Source organism: Pseudochaenichthys georgianus, chromosome 4 (genome assembly GCF_902827115.2).
Source record: "Pseudochaenichthys georgianus chromosome 4, fPseGeo1.2, whole genome shotgun sequence".
NCBI lineage: Eukaryota > Metazoa > Chordata > Actinopteri > Perciformes > Channichthyidae > Pseudochaenichthys > Pseudochaenichthys georgianus.
In genome coordinates, this window is record NC_047506.1 from 9,678,190 (window position 1) to 9,696,846 (window position 18,657).

At 43.8% G+C, this 18,657-nt stretch overlaps 3 protein-coding genes across 3 annotated transcripts; all 3 read right to left on the bottom strand.

The window, feature by feature from the left end:
• Positions 1 to 4,227: 4,227 nt before the first annotated feature.
• Positions 4,228 to 6,327, bottom strand: faslg (Fas ligand (TNF superfamily, member 6)). Its single transcript, XM_034081554.1, has 4 exons — positions 5,994 to 6,327; positions 5,269 to 5,338; positions 5,129 to 5,185; positions 4,228 to 5,039 (listed from the first exon to the last, which is right to left on the bottom strand). Exons 1-4 carry the CDS (start codon positions 6,294 to 6,296, stop codon positions 4,618 to 4,620), a joined length of 852 nt encoding a protein of 283 aa, XP_033937445.1. The 5' UTR covers positions 6,297 to 6,327; the 3' UTR covers positions 4,228 to 4,617.
• Positions 6,328 to 8,858: 2,531 nt separating this feature from the next.
• On the bottom strand, positions 8,859 to 10,980 carry LOC117445746 (uncharacterized). The gene is made up of 5 exons (XM_034081585.2): positions 10,854 to 10,980; positions 10,528 to 10,568; positions 10,344 to 10,418; positions 10,063 to 10,252; positions 8,859 to 9,467 (listed from the first exon to the last, which is right to left on the bottom strand). Exons 1-5 carry the CDS (start codon positions 10,918 to 10,920, stop codon positions 8,914 to 8,916), a joined length of 927 nt encoding a protein of 308 aa, XP_033937476.1. The 5' UTR covers positions 10,921 to 10,980; the 3' UTR covers positions 8,859 to 8,913.
• Positions 10,981 to 16,400: 5,420 nt separating this feature from the next.
• On the bottom strand, positions 16,401 to 18,334 carry jun (Jun proto-oncogene, AP-1 transcription factor subunit). Its single transcript, XM_034081011.2, has one exon. It carries the CDS (start codon positions 18,052 to 18,054, stop codon positions 17,107 to 17,109), a length of 948 nt encoding a protein of 315 aa, XP_033936902.1. The 5' UTR covers positions 18,055 to 18,334; the 3' UTR covers positions 16,401 to 17,106.
• Positions 18,335 to 18,657: the final 323 nt, after the last annotated feature.

Below are 18,657 nucleotides of genomic sequence, written 5' to 3' on the forward strand. Positions count from 1 at the left end.
CATGCCACCGTGATCCGTCGGCCAAACGAAAGGTGGCTGACCCCAGTTGAGCGGTGACCTTCATCGGCGCCGTCCAGAAGGATAGCAGCTTGTGGTCCCGGTTAGGACGGTGAATCCTGACCCAGTCCCCCACTGTGAAGGGAGGCACTCTCACCCTCCGTCTCTTGTCGAACCGCTACTTCATGCGACGCTGAGCCTCTGCAACCCTGGCACTCTGGCAGGGTGTGGCTGTTGGCGTGACGGCCGCCGGGGCCCGTAGCCGATCCAAAGGGAGCTGCAGCTCACGGCCCATCATCAAGAGGGCTGGGGAGCTGCCGGTAGTTGAATGCGGCGTCGCCCGGTAGTGAAGCAAGGTGCGAAGCAGCGCGGCTGAGAACGGAAGACCATCTGCCAGGTGTGCTCTGATCCCGTTCTTTAGGGTTTGGTTGAACTTTTCCACTCCCCCATTTGCTTGCGGGTGGTAGAAAGCTGTACGGATGTGTTTAATCCCCCTCCCTTCCACAAAGGTGGCAAACTCAGAGGAGACAAATTGTGGGCCGTTATCCGTAGTGATGGCGTTAGGACGGCCCCACCGAGCAAACAGAGAGGAGAGGAAGTCTGTGACCACCCGAGCTGTTACGGACCCTGTGGCGACCACCTCTGGCCATTTCGAATGGAGGTCGTAGGCCACCAGGAGGAAGCGTTGATGGTGCGGGACGCCATGCAGCTCCCCACAGATGTCCAGCTGCATGTGCTCCCAAGGCGCGCGTGGCCACTGCAAGGGCTGCAGGGGCGGTGGGAGTAACGGGCCAGTTTTGCCACTGACCAGGCAGGCCGTGCACTCCTTCACCATTGTCTCTATATCTCGATCTATGCCCGGCCACCACACCAAATCCCTGCAGCGTTGTTTTACCTTCACGATACCCAGGTGGCCCTCGTGCGCCATAGACAATACGCGGGCCCTGAGGTCGATGGGAACGAACGTGCGGAGGCCCCGAGCCACGCAGACACCGTTCCAGCAGGTCAGCCTGTCCTTGACCCGATGAAAAGACGCCAGCTCCTCCGGGAACTTCGCAGGCCATCCCTCCCGGATGTAAGTGCGGAGCCGGGAGAGCGTGGGGTCCTCCTCCGACGCGAGCCGAAGGTCATCCAGGGAAACCGCGGCCTGAAGCGGGGCGTGGAGCATGAGTATGAGCTCTGACTCTGTTGCGTCCGGGCCCTCGCCGGGCGCTGGGGTGGCACGGGAGAGCAGGTCAGCCACCACATTCTCCCTGCCGGGAGTAAACACTGTGGTGAAGTCATACGGCAGGAGTCTCTCTGACCAGCGGTAGATCCTCAGCGGTTTGTGCCCCGACCCCGATATAGCAAGCAGGGCTGTAAGAGCCTGATGGTCAGTACGCAACGTAAAATGCCACCCATACACGTACATGTGACACCGCTCGCACGCCCAGACCCAGGCCAGCGCCTCCCGCTCCCCCACTGAGTATTTCTGTTCGGCCGAGTTGAGGGACCAAGAGGCGAATGCCACCGGGCGTTCTGTGCCCCCCCTGGATCTGGGACAGCACCGCCCCTATTGCCGTATTGGACGTGTCACAGGTCACGAACGTGAGGCTCTTCAGGTCAAAGAATGCGAGCACCGGCGTTGAGGTGAGCTGCGTCTTGAGCTGGCGAATAGCGGCAGAGCAGGCCGGGGTCCACTCCCAGACCGCGTCCTGTTTCAGGAGTTCACGTAGTGGGGAGGTGGTCGAGGAGTACTGAGGAAGGAAGCGCAGGTAGTAGGCTGTCATCCCCAGAAACGAAGAGATCTGAGCCGGACAGGACGGCTCAGGCAGGCTCAGGCAGGCGCAGCACCGCCTCTACGTTGGAGTGTAACGGGCTGAGGCCGTCGGCGGTCAGGCGGAACCCCACAAACTCGATGGCTGGAACAGCGAAGGTGCACTTTTCACCATTGAGTGTGAGGTTGTGACTGGCGAGGACGTCCAGCACCCTCGCCAGGCGTTCGTCATGAACGGCTGGTGTAGCACCATGAACCACTATGTCGTCCAGGAAGACGACCACGCCCGGGATGCCGGCGAAGATGGTGGACATGATTTTTTGAAAACAGCTGGGGGCCGAGCTGAGGCCAAAAGGCATGCGGGTCTAGCGAAACACTCCGACATGAGTCACGAAAGCTGTAAGGCTGCGGCTGTCAGGGTGCAGCGGAACCTGCAGGTAGCCTTGACGAAGGTCTAGTTTCGTGAACATGGAAGAACCGTAGAATTGTGCGGCTAGCTCCTCCACTGTGGGCAGCGGATACCTGTCGGGTATCACGGCCTTGTTCACCGGTCTGAGGTCGATGCACGGGCGCAGGCCCCCTGACTTCTTCTTCACCACCACCAGGTTTGAAATCCACGGGGAAGCATCAATGCGTTCGATGATGCCCGCGTCCAAGAGTTTTTGCCGCTCTGCGGTGACGTCGTCGCGCAGGGCGAGAGGCAGGCGGCGTATGGGCTGAATCACGGGGTATACCTCAGGCTTGAGGAGTGGTCAAAGGCGGTGAGGCAGCCCACTATTATAACTTCACTATTATTTAACAACTCTTTTGATTGGGTTATTTTATTTGGGGTTAAGTACATTGTCAGAATAAGTGAGAAATGGATTTAACTTCTGTTAGACGGCTATCATACTGAATAAATATTTACTGGCATATGGATGTCTAACAGAAGTTAAATCCATTTCTCACTTATTCTGACAATGTACTTAACCCCAAATAAAAGAACTCCATAAAAAGAGTTGTTAAATAATAGTGAAGTCACGTTGTAGTAACAATAACTCATCTCTCTCGAGTTTTCCTTTTGAGTTTTGCCAAAAGCCACTGTGTCAATGTTGTCCTACTTGGGTGCCGTCCGGAGTTGTCCAATATGGCGGACCATCTCGCACATGCGCACTGCAGATCGGGCAGAGCTGCAGATCGGGTAGTGACAAACTAATTTCCCTGCTTCTCGTGGTTTCCTTGCGTCTCTCCATGCTTCCCTGGTGGGAGGGACTAGTCACAGGGAAACGACGCAAGTGAGGGATGCAAGGAATCCATTTAACCGAAGTGAGAAGGGCCCACAGACAGGAAACCAAGGACAGATCTAAACAAGACAAAACACAACGCAGACAAAAAACAAAAGACAGATCTAGACAAGACAAAACACAACACAGACAGATCGTGACATCCTGCAGCCTTATCTGGTTCCAAAAAGCTTGACAGGGGCTTTGTGTCGGGGCTGATATGGAGACAGACAGCATCATAAAAAGATAGGTAGAAAGGGATTATTGGAACAATATGCAACAACAAGTCTGTTGATTGCAGTTTAAGTAGTCTGAATTATGCTAATTAACTTGCTGAGTAAAACCATGAACACCTATTCATCTGTGGGTCTACTCTAGATAACTTTGTTGTATTGCATCTTGGAGTGGGCCTGAGAAACGGAACAGATCAATTTTGCCATGACATATTTAAAATGAACCATTGATCTGTTTTCGGAAATGTTGCTTTTATTTGCTATTTAGTAAAAATGGAAATGATCCACACAATATCCCTTACTCATTTGTTCACGCTAGCAATGCATGCTGATGAGAAACGGTACACAAAACGTTTTTTCTCCTTTGATCATTAACCCCTGAGCCTCTGTGAGCAATATGTGGTTAAGCACAAAATGACTATACTATATAAGCAAAAATCGACCTGCACAAAAGAAAGACCCTTGTGATTTTCACACAGGAAGGAAATGCACGTCAAACCTCGTTGTTCAGTCTCCTCATCTATGCCCAGCCTGTGCATCTTCTCACACATCACTGTCATAAATGTCTGTGGTGTACTGAAAAAAGAACAGTGCATAGAAGCTGTCAAACTGCAACTAAAGCAGTTGCAATGATGCAAGTGCACTGCTCTGTGGTCTTCAAGCTAAATGTTTTAAATTATTTTGTTGAAAAAAAAAATCAAGATTTCGGCTAATGCTTTGTAGAGTTTAACTGCATTTTTCAAAAATGCAAACCTTCTTGCTTTATACCTCTTCTGTGCCTCAATGGAACATATGTAAATCAAGTTCATTATCAGGACTAAAGCCACATTTGAGTTGGTTTCTTAATCTAAATACTTTCCAGTGGTCATAAACAAAGGTCATGTGGGTGTAAACACGGAAGACTGCACAAAACATGAATTATTTTTCAGATTTGTTTAACAAAAAATGTCACCATGAGGTAATCAACATAAATTATTTATTTGTTTACTTCCAAACAACCATTTTACCAACATTTTCACATATTTTGACATCATACATGTCAGATCCACACTTTAATAAATATTTTAAAAAGGCTACAACTTAACAAGCGTGTTAGTGTTAACAGACTCTACATTTTATAAAAGGCACCTTGTGTGAATGTGTGGAAAATGCTTCAATTGATTTAACCACCAGTTTTAAATCTGTCTATAAAGACAGTGTGCAATATTTCCCTGGGTTTTAACATTGCAGACCATTTCATATTAGACTATTCAATGCAGTTTTTATACATTCTAGCAATAAAATCAGCAATTTAAGCTATTCAGATACATTCTGATCAGTTTATATTCTGATTTTGGAGTTAAATTAAGAAATATAAAACATTAAACCATCAGATCTTGTAGAGACCAAAGAAGTTGCCATAATGTGCGTGACTAAGATAATCTGGGTGAGATGCATTTACAAATACTCTGTCGAATTTTTGCAGCTTCAGGGCGGAGCCGAGGTAACTCTCTGTGGTCCAGGCGTGTCTCGGCTGAGACTGAGAGCAAAAACCCGCTCTGTGGGCCTCCATCAGGGTAAGAGGCGAGCGGTGTCCTGCTCTCCTCACAAACACCGAATGTATGAACGATGAGGTAGGAGAACAATGCTGAAAGATAAACTCCACCCGTGAATAAATGTGGTAGAGTCCCGTCTCATTGACTTGCAGGGAACCATCTTCAAACCTGTAGGCCACGGCTCCAGAGAGGAACGACCGCGCTGCATGAGGATCCCAGCGCAGAGTCTTAGGGAACACTAAGGTTTCAATCCACCCTGCAAGAGAGGAGAAATCCCATTACCTCTTTCTGTCCGATGTAATATAGAGAATCTGGGGATTGGTTTCTTTTTTATTGTTATGTTACCTGTCACATGTGCTGCAGGTCTGTTGTTCTTCTCTTCAATCAACTCAGGTTTATCACCTGAAAACAACCATCAGGTTAGAGTCATATCATCTTTTTCACTCCATTGGGAAAGATTTGTGGTGAGTGGTGTTTATATTTACCAATTTGCTTCTGAGGTGAATCAAACTCAATTTTTGTCTGAGGTGTAGTAAACTCAGTCGCAGAATGAACCTAAAGTGAAACACAGGAGAAACAGAGAATTCTCAATACCACATCACAGACTGTTGACTCTCAGTGCTTTTATCTCGAAGCCCTCAGAGCACAAGTCAAGAGAGGAAATCCGGTCTCACTGGACGAGAGACCACAGATGCAGCAATAGGTTCCCTGGTTTGCGTCTTTAAAGGTCACAGCACAGCTGAAATATATGAACTCTTTAAATCATGTCAAGTAGAAAAAAAGTGAATTCATTATTAAACTTTACAGTGTTAACTTTCCAGCTCGGTGTTCCACTCTCCCACTTTACACTTCTAGACTCTTGTCTCCGTGCAAAGGTGAGATAACCTCACACCTTTTTTTTATACGCAGCTTTGCCTCCAAAAAAAAAACTTCAACGCAAAGTAATGCATTCGTTTTTGGGAACCAATGACATTGGAGTCAAAAGAGATGTCCAAAGAGTCATCACTTACCAGCTCTTGACCTTCTACACACTGCAGTCACATGTTTACAACTTCAAATCTATTTATTTGCCACACACTGCTGTAGTGATAATTAGCTTGAATACAGTAACTCAGAGTGATGTGAAATTCGGTTACAAATGAAATTGAAACCACTCTCTCATGCCTTCTTCCTTTGACTAGTACATCCATCACAGCCTGTTGCCCCTTACCTTTTTTAACTCTCTCAGTTCTCCCTGCATGTTGATAATCTGGTAGGCTTCAAACCCCAGGGCCGCAAACACAAGCAGGAACAGCATGAGTACGATCAGGGACAGAGCGGGGCTGACCCCCATGCAGCCCCGACTCTTCCCACGGCTCCTCACCCTCTCCTGGGGGGGTGGGTAGGACCAGCAGGGTACAAGATTCGGAGGCTGGGCAGAGTGCTCCGGCCCTTCACCTCCATTCACAAGGAACACCTGTGGGAACGGATAGCTCTGGTCAACGCTCATGGTGCAGGTCCAATCTGTTTGCATCTAACAGCTCTGCACATGAAGGTGTGTTCTTTTGTCTTCTCACCTCTTGTCTTAAAAAAAGAAGCTTCAGCTGTCAAGTCATTCACCACCCACAAGTCCCTCCCACACGCACCATGGGCGGAAGACAAGTGCTCATTACTTGTCATTAATTTACACAAGCCAATCAATTGTAATACCAGCCAATGTATCCTGTTCTGCGATTCTGCATAGTTTTTAAAACTACCTGTCACTCTAATATAAAGTTTAAAGTTAGCTATGTGCTTACTTATCTTTGCAGTGTGCATTTCAAAAGCTGTAGCTCAGTCTGAAGGGAACCGGAAGCTAGAGGTTAAGATGACCTCCACCTCACTAACCACTATCAAGTCAACATCAGAATGAGACCTTTTCACAGATTCCACGAAAGGAAAGAGTGATCAACCACAGACACCTGCCCAGCATTTCACATGCAGCGCAACCGGTCTTTGGCACAGGTAACATAGAGTGCAACATAGCCTACAGTGAATTTGTTTTTCCTTCTAGTTGTCACTGAAATTCTTCACATCTGAATCATGCCCTGAATCTGAACATTTACCCCTTTTAACCATTTAATAATGCATTTTCATTCAAATGTGTGTTAGTAAACAATGATGTGACAGTTTCAGTAGAACACAGCGCATTGTTGGTGGGTAGATTTTGCTGCCACATGAAAAGAAAATGTGTCTCTACATTGGCTCTGCTGCGTTTGAAAAGCTGGTAGCGTGAGACAGCGATACTTCAGAGGTGAACATTAACCCCAGACAATACCTCCGAGATGAATTTACAGGAAAGCTGAACGCGTAAGCAGTAAGCACCCTTTCGTCCCCACTCATGAGGAGTTAATGCCGTTGTGGTCTTTCTGCCACTATTGGGTTTCTTTCATAGGATAAAGATCAGTTATGCTGCTCCTTCACTGTGGTTGCAACAGTTTCCAGTTGTTTCCCCAATAAATATGTAATAGCGCCATTAAGTGGGTGTTAAGTGGTTTTTGATAAAGGGCATTTTTTCAGCTTCATAGATGGAACCTAAAACAAGACATGTAGCATTGCACTGGAGGGCTGCCTCACGAATGCTTACACTACAACGTTGTTTAACTGTGTTATGTTTTACATTACTTTTGAAGCAGAGCTAGTCTTGTACATTTTCCAGACTCAAGGTCCATATCACATACAAAAAGACAAAACACACATCAATCAATAAGATAAAAAGCTAAACACAAAACAGATAAAAACATAAAATCAGTCCAATCACAGCTAGCCACACATGCTCACTGTCTGTATAGCTATTGTGCCAATGTCTCCAAATCATGGAAGAGAACCGGGTAGAACTCTTCACAGGGTTAAGTAAAATCGAGATAACATGATTGTCCGAGTCTTCTAGGCGACACATGAATTTGTGCATTAACTTTCTTAAAAGGGCTTGACAAGTAGGTACTCCCAAGTTAACAAACAGCTGGCTGGCACTGTGCCATCTTGGTAGCCTCAGCAGCAACCGTAAACCATCATTGTATGCAACCTTTAGTTTGTGTATGCTTCTAGCCTTGTAGTTACTCCACAGGTGAGCCGTGTACAGAAAGCTTTAAAAAGTGATACCTTGACATCTACAGAGCACTTGTGAAACTTCCGCATTAATATGTTTGCCTGGGCATACAGTTTGCAGCGTTGTCTATGGATGTCTTTGTCATCTGTGAGATCATCAGAAATATAATGACCAAGGTACTTAATCTCACTGCACACAAGTAGAATGTTGATATTGAGAATAAAATTACATTGTGTACATTTGTATTTATATGTGTTTAATTCAGTAACTACAAACAGAGCTCTCAGGCCTCTCTGTCCACTGATGCAAAGTTTCATTTCCTTTCTCCAGGCACCTTCAGAGACAGAGGGAAACCCACCTTGCATTCTGCATGCACAGCTCTAACTGAAAGGGCAACTCTACGTCAACCTTAACCATAAACTGTTCAGGCATTCTGCGCTCGACAAGCTGAAGTGTCTGTTTCCCAGAAGTGACATGCAGCCCTGACAGCAGCAGCACTGAGTGTTTAAGTGGGAGGGTGGGGTTGTGGGGTCTAACCAGGCCGTGTTCAGTGGCTCTGCTCCAGTTATTAAAACCAGACAAGGTGACTAAAAAGATTCACTGAATCAGCAAGTATATCAATGAACGCTGCCTGGTTCTCACCGTCTTCCGTCTCTCTGTTGCATAACGGAGAATGTTGTGGTCATGACTGAAATTACAAAGATTTTTGAACCTGAATGACATTACTCGTGTATTTCGTGCAAAGATTAACTTTCCCTTACGCATGGCTTGTGAGGAAAATATTAAGATTTTCTTCGTACTGATTACAAATTATGACATCGTGATCCATAATCTAAAAGTGTAAATAGTCACAGAAACTTAAATATAGAAAATATGGGCTTATCAAAATTATGACAGGATTAAAAGTAATACGTATACAACTTTAACATTTCTAACATAAATATCTCACCTGCATGACCCAACACTATTAAGGAAGTCTTTAAATTAATTCAGAGCAGAAAGGGGTTCCATAAAACACTTTATTGCATTTAAAAATGTAGAGGACCATTACATTACACGATCATCACGTGTCGCAGTCCTCATCAGAAGAAGAATAACAGTCAAGTCCCAGGACATGGCCTTTCCTCTCCTCCGCTGTCCCAGTATTGGATGATATCCTTTCTGCGGCCTCACAGCCTGACTTACGCTCTTGCCCAACAACACATCCCATCCTCGCACCACAATGGTTCTGTGTGTCTCTGCTCTGGGTTGACTGTGTTTGCATTAATGAAGCGTTAACAAGGTTGGGCAGGCCAGACTGCAGCACCATGGCGAGGCTCTGTGTTTGAGAGGAGCCCCGCTGAACCGGCGGTCCCCTGAACGCAGCAGCCGCGATCGCCAGCTTTGTGTGGTCAAAGGAGAGGGGCCGGTCCTGGTCTGCACTCACTGCCTCTGAGGGGTCTGAGTTTGGGTGGGTGGGGAAAGGGGTTTGAACCCTGGTCTCTGATTGGCTGAGAGGTCGCTGTTTCTCAGGGGCTGAGGTTTTGAAACATCCTGTCAAATTTCCAACCAAGTCGCTTTCACTTCTACATGACTGACCGCTGCCTTCATGAGAGTCACAGGGCCGAGGTTTTTTATCTGTAAATAGGAGTGAAGATACACAGATTGAGGTCAGCTGCTGGTGTGTTAAAGAAATACTTTACCCATAATGAAATGTAGTCAGAAAAAAAGGATATTGAACAACTAATAGCAAAATACAAATATACAATCTGTCAGAAAACGTATTTTTTTACTGTGTATTCGCACATCACGAGACTCTTCAACAAGTTAATCAGTTCAATCAAACTTGTGTCCCAATTTGACTTCCTGTCTACTTGTGTGCATGCATGTAAACATACGTCGGTGTATAGCTGGAAATATTTATTGTTCTGTTATATCAGATGAACAAGTTATATTTACTTGCAAGTTTTTAATTAAATGAAAAAAACACACATTTTGTTAAATTTCTCCACTATTTAATTCTTAGAGGACTATAAAAAACGCTTAACCGTATGGTTATTCAAATTCATGTATATCATGTCGACTTGCAATGTGCTGCCTATATTTGACAATTCTTTAAAAGACTCAAAACAGGATGATACTTATAATATATTTCTAGAGCCTGTTAATATGCAAACTGAACCCAAGCTTTCACTGCGTGCGACAGAGACGTCATAAGCTTTAACACACTGACCGATACTTGGAGTGTCGTGCGTGTCTGCTCTCCTCTTGCAGTATGCTCTAGGAGTCCATGGCTTATGTTTGCATGCTGGGTCGAGAACTCGTAGTTTGGTGATGAAGCGTTTGTACTCTTTCTCTAAAGCCTCAATGCGCAGCTGGAACTCAGTAATCTTCCTCTCCGGGTAGTGAGACAGCTGGGATTGCTGAGAGAGAAGACGTACAGGGAAAACATTATTTCAGTGTCATTAGAAACGTTGTTGAATTAATTTTACACAGTACTTACAATTGACTTACCTGCAAATAATATTCTATTTCATTCTTGATGCCGAGGATCCACTTTTTCACAGAGGAAGCTGAATTGAGCGTAGACTGCAAAGAAAATGGTTGGCTCAAATAAACTAGTCGAAATAAGGCAATTGAGGTGAAGTTTTATTGATTGATCAATGATCATTAATAACAATTAATAACTTTTCATTACCAGCTTGGGTCTCCTCTCATGTACATCTTTGATGCGTCCCTCTGTAAATTATACAAATAAATGAACCATTAGTTTAGCAGGAGCTTAGTGTTTAAAATGAGCTACATGGTGAATGCTAGGAAATAAGCACTGTAAGGACATGTGAACTAGCTTTTCGTGTTACTTCCAAAAGGCAGACACCTTCATTAAACCGGATGGAGTAATCTAAGTAAAAACTGTGAGTTAGCATCACTGTAGCTAAAACTCAAAGCTAGCACTCCGTATCTTTGTTTATTTTACAAATATGAATTAAATACGGCATATACTTTGGGCTTCTGGCTGCGTACCCTCTCTCTCTTTCTGAAGCCAGAGTCTGTTCAATTTTCCTTGTTGCTTCTCTTCGTTTCTGGCCATTTTAAATCACGATCCAGAGTCTGCAAGAGTAAGACGTCTCATACAAAACAATGTCACGTGACACAAAATTATGTCACATGACTTTCATACCGCGAGAGTAGGTCCCCAACGTTAATTGCATTGGTCATTACTATAAAGAGCACTAAAAACGACAGTCGGACATTTTTTCTGTTCCTGGTGTTTGTATGTAAAAAGGGATATTATATACGTTATCATAATATCAGAGAATATAATACTATACTATTTTTAACAGCAAACAAATACATGTAAGGGCATTTTAGTTGGTCAATATGATGCCAATTTCAGATACTTTGTATAAAACTGGGTAGATTAGCAGTACAGTATACTATATACATCATATAAGCATACTGGTACTCTATGTATGAATGTTAAATTAATGTAGGGGAGTAAAAAGTACAATTTGCCACAGATTTTTTGTGTACTTGAAATAAAAAGTAGCAATAAATGGAAATACTCAAGTTAAAAATGATTATGTTAAAATGGAATTTAAATACAATACTTAAGTAAAGGTACTTTGGTACACAGTCAATGTATCAGTAGGCCTCAGGAGATTAAATGTGGTCATTGCTAACTTAACCAACTTGCTAAAAATCAACAACAATATCTCCACAGTAATGTTGCAAACTAAAAATGACTTCCGTTAAGATGGTGCCTTGGCCCTTCAAAAACATATATATCGTTTTTAAATCTGTACCCACTTATTAAACTATGTTTATTTGGGCCATGATGTGTCTCAGTGTATTGTTGTGACAAAGCACTTTCTGGTGTAACATAATTGAGTAATGAAAGAAACGGTGACATAATGGAAAAGTGAAGTGGGGGGATAGAAAATAATTACCAAGAACTGCAAGTGAGGAAACCCAAAGCTTGAAAAAAAAATTCCCACCACGATCATTTAGGTCTCCAGTGGTTTTGGTTTGAGTGCTAACACATCGGCGGAAGGTGCATCATCAGCAGATAGGCTACCATCTTCCGACCCTCCAGCACAATCTGCATCTTTGCAGAAATGTTATCAACAAAGCCATGAATTACTGAATATTACGTCTTTAACAGCAGATTTGTTTTTACCTAAACAACTGCGCAAGGATACATAGCTACTCTTGCAAGACCTCCTTTCAAGAACATGACACATCAAAGTAAAAAACTGAGCACTGAATCAATACAGACCAACCAGTAGTTCAAGCATAACATTAGTGTAATAAATATCAGCTTTTTGAACAAATGTGGGCATCACAAGTCTACAAGACATGTCTGTAAGATTCATGGCTAATTTACTTTAGGAGGACAAATCTCTGACTTGAAATTGTTACTGACCCACATAATTGTTTGAATCTCCTTTCACATGAGGACTGTTTCAGATCTTCAATTGTATTGGTTTTTATTTTGGAAAACATATTTTCTTTAGTGATTAGAGTCCCTGCTCATGAGCACATCGTTTATAAAAGATAATTAAGATGGCTTTTTCTTCCTGTCCTTTGTATTATTAACTCCCCTTACGTAATTTGAGAAGAAACACATTTTGCATGAGTAAAATTGCAATGCGCTCATGGTCTGGTGTGTCTCTACTCTTTGCCACCTGCAGAGGTGCATGTCTTCCTGTGACGAAGGTGGCTTCGTCACTATGGACTGACGGCTTCAGGCCGGGTGATAGGGCACTTTGTTGGCGTGATTGCACAGTATATGTTGTCTGTGGCTGATGATTGTGTGCACCTGGTGTCCTGTGTTGTCTCCTCCCCCCTCACCTGTGTCTTGTTGTGATGATTGGAGTGTGGGTATTTAGGCTCTGTTGCCCTGTCTGTTGGGGGTCTGGGTGTGTGTGTGAGATCCTTATATTTATGTGGCTGCAGGATGTGGACAAGGAGAACAGCAGGATTGATTGAGGCTGTGAACTTTGTGCCCATGTTTTTAATAAATGCCCACGCCGGGTTATATTTTTGGACGTTCTGCCTCTGCCTCCTTGCTTGGTCTGGGCCGCTCAACGGTCAGCTTCACACTTCCCAACGTTAAGATGTTCCCAGCTCGGCCCCAGTCTCCTCACTACCTCCCGGTGTTTGCATCGTGCAGGACAGTGCAGAGTAGTTTCTTTACTGTGATGTCTTTAACCACAGCCTCACGAAGAAGCATTGCCACACGTTTGTGGCCCCTCTCAGCTGCAGCATGAAGTGGTGTTAGCCTCCATGTATCCCTCTCCATTGTGCCCTTGTTGTTGAGTTACTGTAGAATAGCTAAAACCATGCTGGCATGCCCACCAGCTGCTTTGTTATAGAGAAGCGTGGAGCCGTGTTTGGGTTGGCTTTGGCCAACAGCAGTATGTCTCAAACAGCTTCCACAAGGGAAGAGGTGGCCTAGTGCAAGGCCGACTACGCATTTACCTCAATCAAATATCTATAGAATAATGACCTACAGGTTTGATAATTACCTGTGGTCCAGCACCCAACAAAAAATCAATTTATGTTTATTACACTGAGCTGCAAGGTTCAGAAGGGTTTGGTGTTCAGAAATGTTTGTTTGTTTGCCTTTTGCAGCAATGTCTGCACTACACTGCAAGTACGTATAGAGACAGGTGCAATGTTAAGGGAATATAAAGTGACATCCAATTTAGCCTGTTTGGCTTTCAGCACTCTATCACAAATTAGATTAATAAAATACTTTGGCTATTATTTTATGATAACATCTGGATTCCTTCTAGAAATCAGCCTGAAAGATGTGGTTCAGAAGGTTGCTGGTTTAATCCATAGACTGTATGGTTAATCACTGACACACATGGTTGAGTGGGGAAATAATGAATCGTAAGACGACACTGACCTCTAGTGTTGTTGTTGTTGTTGTTGTTGTTGTTGTTGTTGTTGTTGTTGTTGCTGTCTGCAAAACTAACCAAAAATTAAATGTACGCTTAAGTAAAGTTATGCAAAATATTACATAGTTGCCCCACTTTTGGTAGTACAAAAACACAACAAAGTACAAAAAACACAACAGAAAGCTGCTTTAGTGTATTCCCGACAACGTTTTGTTTGCAGTTTGTATAGGCCTAATCAACATTAAACCCTATTTCAACTTCATTTAAATAGCCTAACAATCCGAAAACCACAGCCAATCAGATCATACAAGCATGCAGCCCAAAGGGCTTCACAGAGCAAGATAAGAAAAATAAATAAAAGTTACTCAACATAATCATTTCATGGTCTGACTAAACAATTAGATCAATGAGAAATACAAAAAATAACCTGTTCCCAGAATCAATATATTCAAAAATGTATGAAAACCAATGTTTAAGACCTAAAAAGTAAAGCAACACACATTTTAAAGCTCCAAGTAAGAGCCAGGCTAAAACGAAATATCTTTATTTTCAAATGATCTATAGAGCTCAGACTCAGATTACCCAAAACTGAGCATCTATATTTAGATATTGGGTTTTCAATTTCATTCATTTTTGATGTGGAAAATGGAATGCATCTATTCACTTTGCTTTCCATAGGATACGTTTTGTTATAGGTTACAATCTTTTCATTGCTTTGTCCAGTGTGGCCCCCTCGGATAACTTCTCAGGGCTCACGTTGGTATTATTACGCAGAGATGATAGAGTCGACTCACTTCCCGTAACACACGCCTCCTCGGTCGTGACGTAGATCTTCCGAGCGCCCCCTCTCCTTATATGGTAGGGAAGGACTCCGCTTTCCGGGAATGATGTCACGCTGCCCCAAATTTGAAAAAGATCCGAACAGCAAAATTATAGACCCCATTAAAATCCTATCACGTAAATGCATAATAAATAATAACAATTGTGACAGTCTTTGGACCTAACAAATGACTTAGAATAAATCTGCTTGCAACTCTTTTTGATATCTCCTATATCTCTTTTATAATCATATCGACATATGTTTATGTTATGTTGTTTCATTTTTAACTCATGCTCTTACTGAACAACTTCCCAAATCGTGGTCATGAAAGTAAATCTAAACCAAAACATTAATTGCATCTGCTTTTATAACAGTGGATATTTACCTAATGTATTTTCCTTTGTGTATGAATTTATGAAATAGTCGTTAACCAGTTTTACATTTATGTGTTAAACCATGCTTTGAAAATTCTCTCTATGGACTTATAAGCAAAAAATATAAGAAGAATCAAAGAAAAAAGAGAAAATACAAAATAAAAAGGATAAATACATGATACAAGACAGAATATATAAAGCTATTTATTTTACGATAAGGCTTTATTGTGTATCAGCATATCTCATCTTTAAAGACTCCATATTTGATAACCTGTCCTGTTTTTATAACACCTCATGAAATGTGTGTTTTAATTTTCAAGCAAAAACTGATGGTCCTAGACAAGCTACAGTTGAGGCATGAAGATTGAGAATCTCTCTGGTCTGTGTCTCCCTCTAGTGTTTGTTTGGGAGCAGGACGCAATAGTGGCTGATGATTGTCCAAAATAAAACTACTACCTGAATGCAATATCTGACCTATCCCATTCACCTGCTGTAACTATCTGCAGGACCTGGTAGTTTACTGCAATAGGTGGCTTTACTTTCAGTAGTGTACAGCCCATAGGTATAGCCACTACTATTATTATTATTATTATTATAAAAAACAAAAAAACATTCTTTCTGAACTGTTCATATCTGAACATACTGGGATGGATTTTGACAGCCTTACTGATGGAAACACATTTTTGACACCTTTGTCATTCCCTGAATTCAAAGGCCTAACAATACGTTTCTGACTTTGTGTTTCAGTGTTTGTTGTTGGATCCTTGTTTACATTTTGATTATGTTTGTTCCTTTTAAGTTACTGTTTCAGAGAGGAGCTTATTCTCATTGAAAGTACAGTATCTGATAGCAGGCTACAATGTTTCCTTAATTGCACTCTTTTACAAAACCATGGTGGTACGTTTTATTAATTTGATATTTAGTAATGTCTCATTTATGGTGTAGCCTTTATCTACTCAGGACCTAAGACTTTATTCAAGGCAGTTTTCGACATACTGGAGTATGTTTGAGTTAACACTGTTCATTCAAACAGTATGGTGCAATGGAGGATAGCCTGTGATTTTCCTGTTATGTGTCAAATCAGTGACACCCCGTATGTCTTCAGTTGAGATGTATCACATACTTCAACATGTTGTAACTCTGACAGTGTTGTATTTACACCATGGACATTGTTAACATCTGAGAACAATGGGAGGTTTTTGTTCATATACGGTATAGTTATGTGTGTCTTGAGACAAAGTAACCTGGACTTGTATTGGCCTCCATCTGTAAGGTAGCTTAGTCTGTCAGCTGACACACAATCACTTAGCATTTATCAATACAAGCACTAATGGAATTTACCTTGAGGTACTGGGAACTGGCAGCTCTTGCAACATGTTGCAACATGTTTTATTGTTTGAGCTCCTGACATGGCACACCCACTTTTTTTCTGTCACACACTTTCAAGAACACAGAGGCAATGTTTCTTCATTTCATCTGGTTTATTTTCTTAAATATTGATTAGTTTCTGAGTTGCTCAGAAAACAAAACATAAAACAGTTCAACAGTATTTCATATTACAAAGGGTAAACATAAGTACTCCAAGTTGATCTTATATACATATAAAAATGAGTGAAACCCCATTAAACAACTTTAGAAAGTAAATCTTAAAGTTTTCTAACTGCATTTCTTACAATAAAGAAAAAAGTACTTTGTACTATATCTCAGAAGTCAGGCAGCTTTTGTTACAACGTTTCAGTCGTTTAGAGTTGACCTACATGCCCAAGGCGGAGGCCATTGTAGTTAAGCAAGAAAAAGTCTCTATTGCATGTTCTTAAATCCTCTAATACTGAATTTCTCCTTTGATGGTCATGATAAGGTTCATGCAGAGCTGGGTGTAAATCAAGAAAGTTCAGTCTTGTCCAGCTCTGTAAAAACAGCAGGAAACAGAAAGCTATCCTGCCTGCATGCCCTCTCTGTTTCATGGCTACTGTCACTGTCCCGGGTCCATCTCTGGCACCGGGAAGCCCGTGGGCCTCAGGAACTTCAGTGCGGCCCCGGTCCTGCCAGTGTCTCGCCACATCATCCCAAATCCCGTCCGGATTTTCAGGAGATATGGCCACTCACTATCACAGGACGCGTCCGTTTTACTTTCAACAGTCTCCCCTCTCTCCGCCGCCGCTGATGACACCGCCTCAGAAGGTCTGGAGCTGCTGCGTTAACATGAGCTGGCACCCGCTGTTCACGTGGTTCATCACTTTCTGTTTTAGCTGGGCCACCTGCTCCCGCAACACGTTGGCGGTGGACGAGAGCTCCGAGTTCTGGGACTTGAGGTTCTTCACTTTATCCTCCAGCCTCGAGATGCGCTCCAGCTTCCTCTTTCGGCACTTGGAGGCAGCGACGCGGTTCCTCATTCGCTTTCTCTCGGCCTTGATGCGCTCCTGGTTCTCCATGTTGATCGGGGAGAGAGGAGGCGTCTCCCCCGGCATCTCAGGCACCGTTTGGGGCTCCTCTTTGAGCGCCGAGAGCCTGGAGGATGGCTGTCCGTAGATGGGAAGCTGTGGCCCGGCAGCAGAGAAGGACATCACAGGGGCGGAGGTGGTGTAATTTGGTGCCGGGTTAAAAGTGTCCAAGTCCTCATAAACAGGCGAGTCCGAGCGCATGGCTATGTTGTTGTTGTAAACGGTGGCACCGGCAACAGATGACACAGGCGGCAGGGAAGTGTTGACACTTGTCTGAGAAGCTGAGGTGACATTCAGAGTGCCAGGCATGTGTTGGTGGTGGAGCTCAGCCAGGGCTCGGACAAACCCCTCGGCGAAGCCTTCCTGCTCATCGGTGACATTCTTGGGACACATGAACTGTGTAGGAGTCGGCGTGGTGGTGATGAGTCCGTTGCTGGACTGGATGATAAGCCGCTCCAGCTCCGGGGAGGCCAGCTTCAACAAGCCCACATCAGGGGAGGTGAGGATGTCGCTGGCTTTGGCGCGGAGGTGAGGTTTCAGAGTGCCCGTCGGATCGGAGAGGTTCAGTGTCATGTTGTGTTTCAGCGCTTTGGGATTGCTGTATCCATAGCCGGCGTTGTCTTGCTGGGAGAAAGCGTTGAGCGAGTCGTCATAAAAAGTAGTTTCCATCTTGGCATACATGGAAGAGAAGCCAACGTAGCTAAAAAGTCTTTATCAAAATACGTTTTCGTTCCCCTCCTTCTCAGGGAAAAACACCGGTTTCCAATCGTCCTCTCTGTGCGTAAAGACGTCCAAACTTTGAGTGTGTTGGACTTAGCTCTTAGCTATGGTAGAAAAGCTTTCGCCAAGTATCCAGACTAGTTTTGAGTCAGTGAATGAAGTTCTCTTGTCAGGCACCGACCCTGTCTGTGGTTCCTGCTCTGCCTGGGTGTGTAAATACTCTGAGCTGAGCAGCGTGGAGGCAAACCTTATCTGCTGCTGCTGCCTCTCTAAAAATAGGCATTATGTCATGACAGGGCTCTCCCATTGGTTGAGGGGCGTGTCGTGGGCGGAGTCCGGCCCTCCGATAAGGCGCGTTGCCATGACTACCAACCAGAAGATTCTTAAACCCGCGGTGAATTGTGGGATTAGGTAATGCTGCAAGGAGAGCGTAAACGCAGTGCATTGTGGGATGACGTATTGAGTTTGAATATCTTGTTACCGGCTTTACTGTGAGTGACTGGCGGCCAGGACAGCCAGTGCTGCTGCTGTACCTCCCTTTTCTTACCACCAGTTATTTCGTTT